Genomic DNA, 9,530 nt, shown 5'->3' with positions numbered 1-9,530 from the left:
CTAATCAACATCAGTAAAACTTTGATGTGTGGGCCAGGCCTCAGATGTGCCCCGGTCCCTCTCGTTCCTATGGCATTGTTGGTGTTTATATTACTTGGATTCTAGGATAAAGCAACTTACAGCTAGTTAAAATTTAAACTATATTTGTAAAATATTTGGCCCTGATAAGATGGGCCTGTGAACTGATCGTAACAATAGTGCTCAGCCGGAGTAGCCTGTAAATGAGGGAGCAGACTTGTGCTTCTAGCCACCACTCTAGGGTTTGAAATGGGAAACTGCAAATAGAAAGGCTTCCTGGGAAATGAAAGGCTAAAGCCCATTAGATAAGGTATTTCAACTTTGTAATAGAAATTAACAGATTAACAAGCTGTTGTTTCAAAGCTGTTTTTTGTGTGGATATGCTTCGTAGCCCTTCGCTCAACAGCTGTGATGTATTCAGTATTTGGCTTCAGATGAAAAGTAATTGATAAACTAAAGGGGATTTCTAGATACTACTTGTGTACGTGTACTTTTTCCAGCGTTCTCTGTAATGAGTTGGGAAGGATGTGCTTTCTGTGTGTATTTCATTTGTGCTATTGACTTAAAAGAAGTATTTCTAAATACTGAGCAAAACTCATCTATGATAATGATCAGAAACTCACTGGAGCAGAGACTTTGCTCCCATTTCCAACTTTGGAAACATCTCTTTTAATGGTGATGATAGTTCTGCTGGTTTGAGATACTTCGTTTATAGTCAGGCATGTTAAACATCCTAAAATGTTCAAACATCCTAAACTTCAAGTTAAGGTTGTTTTAAAATGATGGTATGCTACAGTAGATCTCTTATTTCAATGGTGTTGCCATCTTTCTTTTGCAGAGACAAGGTTGTTTGGGAAGGAAAAACTTCACAGCATTCCGAAATATGAAACTGATTCCCATGGAAACATCCTCATCCTCTGATGACAGTTGTGACAGTTTTGGTTCTGATAATTTTGCAAACACAGTAAGTACAGTACAAGAAAAAATTGAACATGCACTGTTGGTAATGCCCCACATGCTTTGTGCATGATTAAAACTGCTTGCTCTGCTTACATTTTTGTACAGTAGTTACAAATCTACACTATGCACTGTAATTTCATTTCACTTTACTTGTGTTTCTAGGTAGTAATTGTTGGAAGCAGATTAGCTATTTATTCTAGCCTTTGAAATGTCACCTAACCTAACATGCCTGATAATTTGTCACCACAGTTCTGAAACCACTTGTAAATCCCTGAACTATTTTTTTCTTTATTACAAAAGCTATTTGCTTATAGTGTGCTTTTAAGTGTGAATCATTTTCTGTACAACTTCAGATAAAATATATTTTATTATTCATAGAAACCCAAGTTTAGGTCGGACATTACAGAAGAGCTGGCAAAAATTTTTTACGAAGCCTCTGATGATGAATCCTTCTGTGGCTTTTCAGAAAGTGAGATTCAAGATGCGTTGGTAAGATGGTTGATGTTAATTTGTGATTTTAAATATAAATTCTTGCACATTTTTAATTGAAAAGTAATAATGGCAGATTCAACTTAAAAGTCCAGTGTTGTCAGGAAGAAACATCATTTTTATTTCAGTGTGTCAGTCCAAGTATCCATAGTTTCTTTTTGTCTCCCTGAAAAGTCCCCAAGCCCCTGAACTTTGCAAGGCCAAAACAAAAACTGCCATGCAGATTTTGAAATACAGTACATCCTAAAGCTATCCTTATTGGATTTTACTCTTTAAATATAGACTCTTGCACTTCTGGTTTACACGGTGCCAAATGCTGTGCTAGCTCACAGACTCCAGCAAACCTGAGAGAAATCTCTGTGTATATTGGCATGCAGTCACCTCTGCGCTCTTACGGTGCAACAGGAAATGACACAGGAAATGCTTTACCCTTTTAGCAATAGGGGGTGGAATCCCCCTTGCTGCTTTTCCTTGACTTCAGTGCAAGAGCAGTTTTACTGCTTAGAGAGACCAAGAGGTGGTATTAAATAGAGCAGAGAGCAGTATTACCATGTTTGGCATAAGATGAGTTTCTGTCGTAACTTCAGAACATGCTGAGGAATAACTAGATGAGCATAGCATCTGATTGGAAGAGGATGTGTGCCTGAGTTAATTAATCACAGCGGTAAAGAGAACAAGCAGGAGGCAAAGCTGGAATAGGTATGTAAGGCAAAGGAATCAATAACTACATGTAAGTGGGCAAGCCAGAACCACATACCCGTTTTAATAAAACCCTATGCAAATAGGGATGGCCGTTTGAAACTGATGAAGAACTATGCACGTGAAGCAGAAAGCCTGTTCTTAACTGCGACCCAAAATAAGACCGAGTCTTACAGAGTCTAAAACTAAATTGAAATAAAAGCCTATCCCAAAATGGACAACAGTTCACTGCAACTAAAGAAATTAATTAGTCTTCACTATATTGCTCTTTTTTTCTTAWAAAAGTCTCAGCAAAACGGCATCAATTCAAAGATGAGGAAATATTGGGCTCTTACTCATAATTGTTTCATTGACTGGCACTGGGAGGAAGTTTCTACTTGCTATCAATCTCACTCTTGATGGGTATTCTTTACGGGTTATTAGCTTGGGACTGACCCTGTGCAGAGAGCTGTGTAATAGTCCCCCCGCCCCCAGCCGAGTACAGTATGTTGCAAAAAGCCCTTAAAAAGTGATTCTTTCTGTCCAACACACATGCACAAAAAATTGTCTTCACCACTAGGCTGGCAAGTGGCAAGTGGCAGGTGGCAGCTAAGACTGCTGCAACTGAAACCAAGCTCTTCTGGTGTGTTTCAATTTTACAGTGTAGCTCCCCCTGACAGCTTTTTACCATATATATATGTACATATATACATACACATACACATTTATGTGTATTAGAGCACTAGGACCTGAAACTTAGAAATGAAAGTTTAGATTTCAGCCAGATGTCCTCTTTAAGCCACCTCCCCCAACACACAAAATTGTCAAACTGTATTTAACTGCAGAGCAACTTACTTGGTTTTATGTACTTCCATTGTGGTTTGTTAACAGAAACTGGAATCAGATTCAGAGGAGAATGATGTAAGTGCTGAAAATGAGGTAACTCAGCGAAGACAAAAATGCTCTATTCCTCTAAAAGTAGCTATGAAGTTTCCACCCCGAAGATCGAAAAGGAGGAAGGATGAGATGGACTCGCTTCCTGAGAAGCTGATGCCTGTTCCAGATTCAGACTCTGACTCTGAAGAAAAGGGGTCCGTGTTTTTAGAAAAAAGAGCTTTAAACATAAAGGAAAACAAAGCAATGGCAAGTACTCAGTGTCTGTCTCTCCCCCCCACACACCTTGACTCTTAGCCAGTCCTCTTTCGTTGTCCAGATTAACTGTAATTGGAATTATGTGAATTCATTAAGAGGAATTTACATTCCTAATATTTCAGTCTGATACTTCATGTTCACTGGCATGTGAAAATCTGTAGGCTGGGATAAGTCCTTTAGAAAAAAATAAAATAAAAAATCCAGGTGTTGAAGCCCTATTCTTTGTTTAGGCTTGCAGCCTTTTAAGATTGAGCATTTTCAAATTACTTGCAGTCACTAGAACATAAAAATAAGACATAAAAGTAAAAAATTGAAGAATGACTGCATTTCCTATAAGGTAATTGTACTTTTAACCAATTGCCCTAATCTAATAGTCTGTAATAGTACATAAACTCCCTCTTAAGACTCTACTTCCTTTTTCTTTCTTTCATTAGCTTGCAAAACTAATGGCTGAGTTACAAAATGTTTCTGGTATCTTTGATGGGAGAAGATCCTTGTCAACTGCCAGTCATGTAAGTACAAACTTACTGCATTTTCCTTCAGATTTGAGATCCAAATTCTGATGTTACAAAACAGGACTCTCAGATAAAAATCTTAATAAACCAAGTAAATCAAAGTACAGTTCAGAATTTTATTGCTTACTAAAACAGACATCCTCATTGTGCAATTTTCTTTTGATTTGCCACTGTATAAAACTGAACAGATTTATTTCATAAAGGCCTAGGTGTTTCCACAGGCCAATAAAACCCCAAAAGATGTTGTGTAAATGTGTATTTATACAAACATTGGAGATAGGAGGACAGCCCAAGCTTTGAAGCTCAAGCCTCAATATCCCTTCAATTTGGAGTCTTGAAAAAAACTGATATTGGGCCCAACTAGGTCCTTTAAGTAATAGGGCTGAGAATTAGAAGCGAAATCCATTACACTGCTAATTTACCTGAAAACCTTGTGAAGATGGGAGCAGCTCTTCATAGATTGAATTCTGCTGCTGTGTGAGGGAACTATTGTGTCCCTGCAGAAATAAGATACAAATGTGCCACTTTGACTCTTCCTCTGGAGCTTGCTAAATGCTCAGGATGAATTTGCCTAGGATGTTTTTACCTTGTTTTTTCTGACTGGGTTTGAAGAGGAAGAGGGGAAGGAGGAAGGGGTTCTTTGGGAGAGAAAGGAGGAAGGCATGTGTGGGGAAGGAATGCGTAGTGGGGATGGAAAATGTTTTGGTTTTGGCCTATTCTGTAAGGGGCTCTTAAATTTTTCCAGGGACCAAAGCGACTTCCAAGACGTTCATTTCCCAAAAGTGCTTTGAGGAGGAACCCAGACCGCAGTTCTCGGCCTCACACAAGATCCAGGTCCTTGATTGAAGGTCCACCTACTCCTTTACCAGAAGAAGATGATGATGATGACCGTTACATCTTAGTGAGAAGAAGAAAGATGTCTGATGAGTACCTGGAGGTATTTGGAGGTTCTAGTTCTTCAACTACAGGTTGCTCAGAAAGGTGGTTTTCTGACCCTTGAAGAAAATGGAAGTTCTTGCAGAGCTAATTAGGATTATGAATATGCCATGGGCTGGAAAGAAGTACAGAGAATAACATGATGTGCATGTTCTCCTTCTCCTTCCCACCCCGCCCCCCATCCTGGAAGAATGATTCCCTCCTGCGCTCCAGCAGGACCTAAGTAAGAGCCAGGAGCATTTTACTTAATCGGTCACCCTTCAGATGCTGAAACTGCCTCCATATCATAGGTCTTTGCAAAAAACTGTGTCTCCTATTTGAATAGATGATCTCCTCTTTAAGTAGAAGATGAGTATTTGAACCTCTGGCACTGCTTCGAGGATCTCCACATTCTTATTTGTGAAGAGTTCTTGCTGAGACTAATCCTAACTGTATTGTCTTCACTATTCAGCATGAAGCCCAAACTCCCAGGAGAGGTCACCGTGGTGCCATGGCTCTTCCACACATTGTGCGTCCAGTTGAGGAGATAACAGAGGAAGAACTGAATAATATTTGTGGATCTGCGAGAGATAAAGTGTATAACAGGGCCATGGTAAGTATATTCCAACTTTGTGAAATGAAGACTTTGTGAAGTTGTTTCTTGTTATTCCCTGCTCGTGGCTTAGTGTCAAATCTCAAAGACAGGGTCTCCCTCGCTAAGAGGAGGGATGTGATTTTTTTGGAGGGGGAGAAATATGCCTGAGATCTTGAACTGTCATCTGTTATCTTCTCCTGAATTGATAGGATGGCCTTTACCAAGCCAGTTAGCTTGCTCCCACCCTGGAACTGCTGTTATACCTAGGAGATACCAGCCCGTGAAAGTGTTTTAACAAACACTGAAGATACAACATAAAAATAGCCTTGATCCAAATTTGCTTTCAGTATCAGGATATGTACTGCTAGTTGACAAAGAGATTACTTGTTAAATGGTCTATTCCACTAACTAAAGAGCCATCTTTATTGTCTTGTTTCCTGAACTACTTTTCCTTTGTAGGGCTCCACTTGTCATCAGTGTCGCCAAAAAACCATAGATACCAAGACAAATTGTCGTAACCCTGATTGCATAGGAGTACGGGGCCAGTTCTGTGGGCCGTGCCTTCGCAATAGGTATGGGGAAGATGTCAGAACGGCATTGCTGGATCCGGTAAGATAGCTTTGATTATTGACTTTATAATACCCCTCTCTGCTCGAGTTAAGCATAGTTACTCACAGTTATGAGTTCTAACAGGTAAATTCCTTGCAGTGCTGTGCTACGTACGTATTCCTAGATCAGTTCAGACTGAGTCACAGAACCTTGTGTTCTATAGAACTCCATATATCATTATTTCCATAGTTTTATTTACRGAAGTAGACTACAAGAGCCAAAGCATGCTTGTATTTGAGCATCAAAATAGTGTTCTCTATTTTGCCTTGCATTATTAGTGTTTAATGCTCTGTGGAGAGAAACTGTATCTTGAACAAAGAAAATGCTGCTGTTGTGGGCTGTTGAAAGGGTGCAGGAGTTGAGCAGAGTAGAATGCTTCCTGTGGTTATGTGCAAGGAAGGCAAATCACAGACTGAAAAGTTTGGATTTTCTTCTGTACTTGTTTAGACAACTTCTGCAGGGCTGATTTTTGCTGTAGAACTAAGTGGGAAGCAGGGCCCTCTTGAAAGTTGCAGTTGTGAATAATGTCTGGGAATCCAGATCAGTTAAAAGGTCTTGTTGTCTGTGTTTTCTGTAGACCTGGAAGTGCCCACCATGTCGTGGAATCTGCAACTGTAGCTTCTGCAGACAGCGAGATGGCCGATGTGCTACAGGTGTCCTGGTTTATCTAGCCAAGTACCATGGCTATGACAATGTCCATGCCTACTTGAAAAGGTAAGCGTGCCATTGTCTCAGTAGCATGGCTCAGCTCTGTAAGCAGGATAAGCAGCTGAAAGATGGGAGAGGAGCTCTCTCCCGCTCTCACTGATTTACATCAGGTAAATATCTTAAGATCAGTCCTTGTTGCCTCTAGAATCTGAGATTTGCCATAATATTTTTCTGTTACTGCTAGTTCTCACGAAAAACAAGTGGTATATCCACTCAGTCTTTGAGCTCTGAACTTGAGCTGGGGTTTATTGTCATGGCCTCCACTAATTTGTCTAAAGAGTTTCTGAACAATGCTTTGCTATAAACTGATACCTGTCTCTACTTGTCTTTCAGTCTGAAACAAGAACTTGGAATGGAAGACTGAAGCTGTGACTGCCTTCAAATTACGTACTCTTTCACCAATATCGCATTATTGCCTACAGTGTATTGTTTAATCAAGTGACATTACAAACCCAGTGTATTTCTTCTGCCACCTTTTGGGTTAAAAAATGATAAAGAACTATCACATATCTCAGTGCAAATCATACTTAGAAAAACTGTCTAATGAAGGCCTTTTCCTACAGGCCATTGTTATCTGTTAAACAACTTTGCAAACTAGAGAGCATCAGTCTTTGCTTTCATGGCAACAACTTTTTTTTTTTTTCCTGAAAGGAGATGGGACTTTAAGCCGTTAGTTTTATTCATATGGTGATCTGTGCTGCAGTTTTATTTATGCTTGAAAGGTAAACACAAAAAGATACAGCTGTTCTGAACATTCAGGGCACTGTTCCCATGAGCCAAGTGGGGTAGGTATGTGCTTAACTCATGACCAACTTCAGCTGCAATACAGACCCCTCCTGAAAATAAGTGATAGAAGCTAGAAATTCTCTAAAACAGCTATTTGTTCTTAAGTTTGAAAAGGAAGCCCTAAAGGTTGCAGCAGAGCAGTCTCTAGGCATTATTCTAATGGTTTTATAGAGTACTCAAAGTGCAGACTCGTTTTGAGGGAAGTTCTCTACTGAGTGACTTAAAAAATGCAGCAGAAGGAATTGGGGGTGGGGACGTTGTATTACAGTTTTGTCACATGGCAGGAGACCACTGCCAAAAGCTTCCACAGCACCAGCACTAGGATTGCCTAGCGATGACAGTGACAGATGTGAGAGTGCTGGTATACATTGTGGAGTGACCACTCCGTCTAAAATAGAGTATACCCTATGTTAAATTAATGTTGTGGTCTGGAGTTTGCTTTTTCCTGCTGTTGCTGCCAACTGCAGAACCACTTCTGTGCAGAATCAGTTCTGGTCCTGGGGAGGGGAGCCCTCAAGACCAGGGCTTGGATAAGTACAGGAGCAGTGGTTCATGTGGCTTTTGGCCAGCTGCGAAGTGAATTAAAGATGTAACTTGCTGAACTTGAGTATCAGGAAGAGGGGCAATGACAAAGCACTGGGATCAGGAGCCTGAGTTTACTTTTCATTTTGTTCATACGTAAAAGAAAGAACTTGATAAGCTACAGTCCAGCTTAAGTGAGATATTCTTCCAGTTGCATAGAGCAACATAAGCATGAATAGATAATGTTCTCAAGAGGCATATACCCTGTCTACAGTAGCAGATGAGGAAAAGCAATTGCCTCATCTAAAGGCTTTTAAAAGATAAATGAAAAGGGAGATGTAATGGATTGCATACAGTTTGTGAGCACTTACAAATGTGGTTAGTGCTGTGGTCTCCTCAATGGTCCAGCCATATTTCTATTTATGTCTGTCTCAGCATGATTGTAGAAACATATTTTGCATGATGTTGTTAATGAACCATGAGTACAGCAAAAATTGAGCTGAAGAATTCTAGTATGCTGCGTGGATCAGTCTTGTGTACTCAGTGCTGTAGAAAAGAGGGTGCCATGAAAATTACATCTGGAGAACCACAAAATGTATAAATGATCTTAGTTTGGTAATGGAAACTGCTGTGTAAGCTTTGTGTAAGATTTAGAACACGATGTAATAAATGTACAGTTGAATAGTAGGCAGAATCAACTCGCATTTATTGAGCACTAGAACAAGGCATGGCTTTAGACCTCTCCACTTGCACAGTATTTGTACTGTATGTGTGTATATATAATGATTGATGTTTTGTACCTTTCTGGGAAGTACATCAGTGTATGTGGAAGGGGGAGGAGAGAGGAATTTAGAAGCAAAAGATGTTTGTGTCAGACATGCAGCTCTGTTTCATAAATCATCTGCGTTGAAAATCTCCGGTCCCTTCTTTGTCTCTATTTTTATAGTGTGAATAGCTGTGCAATCTAAGGTGGAGAGTGCTTTACCCTTTAGGTACATTTCATGAAAAAGGAGCTCTAGAAATACATGTTCTGACAGCTAAGAATGATTTTTCTAATTGTTGGGCTTGCCTTTTGATTGCTAGAGTGTGAAAGGACTATGTTAAAAGCAAACCCTTGTATCATGTCATGGAGATTGCTGTATAGATTCCCTCAAATCTATGAAGTTCTGTACAAAGGTTTTTATTTTGGTAATAAATTTTTTTTGGTTAGAATTTTTGCCTCTCTACCGTTTTTTATATATATATATATATATATATATATATATATAAAAATAGAGCTGTACTTAGATTTGTGCCACCTTTCAGATAAACAATTATATGTACTGCTACGAAGTAAAGGAGTTGGTCATACTTGGAGGAGCAGTGGAACTAGAATATCTCTCTCCCAAGGCCCGAGTACCTCGACCAAACTTTCTCTGATAGTCACGCTGTTTGGATTGAGTGCTTTGGTAACTTATGCTTAAAGATGACTAATTTGTGATTGTGAAAGTTAAATATACAGGTGCTGCATTCATGCCATATACAGACTTTTGGCACATCTGCCAAGTGCTTACCTTTATTCCTTTGGGTGTTGGGGTGGGGGG

The 9,530-nt window shown here is 39.6% G+C and overlaps 1 protein-coding gene across 1 annotated transcript; it reads left to right on the top strand.

The window, feature by feature from the left end:
* The first annotated feature begins 300 nt into the window (after window positions 1-300).
* Window positions 301-9,153, top strand: CDCA7 (cell division cycle associated 7). Its single transcript, XM_026061454.1, has 10 exons — window positions 301-328; window positions 857-982; window positions 1,357-1,467; window positions 3,037-3,288; window positions 3,732-3,809; window positions 4,558-4,749; window positions 5,200-5,340; window positions 5,782-5,931; window positions 6,509-6,645; window positions 6,973-9,153. Exons 2-10 carry the CDS (start codon window positions 902-904, stop codon window positions 7,001-7,003), a joined length of 1,173 nt encoding a protein of 390 aa, XP_025917239.1. The 5' UTR covers window positions 301-328; window positions 857-901; the 3' UTR covers window positions 7,004-9,153.
* The last annotated feature ends 377 nt before the right edge of the window (window positions 9,154-9,530 follow it).

Source organism: Apteryx rowi, unplaced genomic scaffold, assembly GCF_003343035.1.
Source record: "Apteryx rowi isolate R43461 unplaced genomic scaffold, aptRow1 scaffold_180, whole genome shotgun sequence".
In the NCBI taxonomy this organism is placed as follows: domain Eukaryota; kingdom Metazoa; phylum Chordata; class Aves; order Apterygiformes; family Apterygidae; genus Apteryx; species Apteryx rowi.
Note: the sequence above shows the minus strand (reverse complement) of the source record. Positions and strands in the feature narration are given on the sequence as shown.

Coding starts and splice junctions, on each gene's coding strand:
- CDCA7 (XM_026061454.1), top strand. CDS start 902: ATGAAACTGATTCCCATGGAAACATCCTCATCCTCTGATGACAGTTGT. Junction 3,289..3,731: donor TAAAGGAAAACAAAGCAATG/GCAAGTACTCAG, acceptor TTCTTTCATTAG/CTTGCAAAACTAATGGCTGA. Junction 3,810..4,557: donor CCTTGTCAACTGCCAGTCAT/GTAAGTACAAAC, acceptor AAATTTTTCCAG/GGACCAAAGCGACTTCCAAG.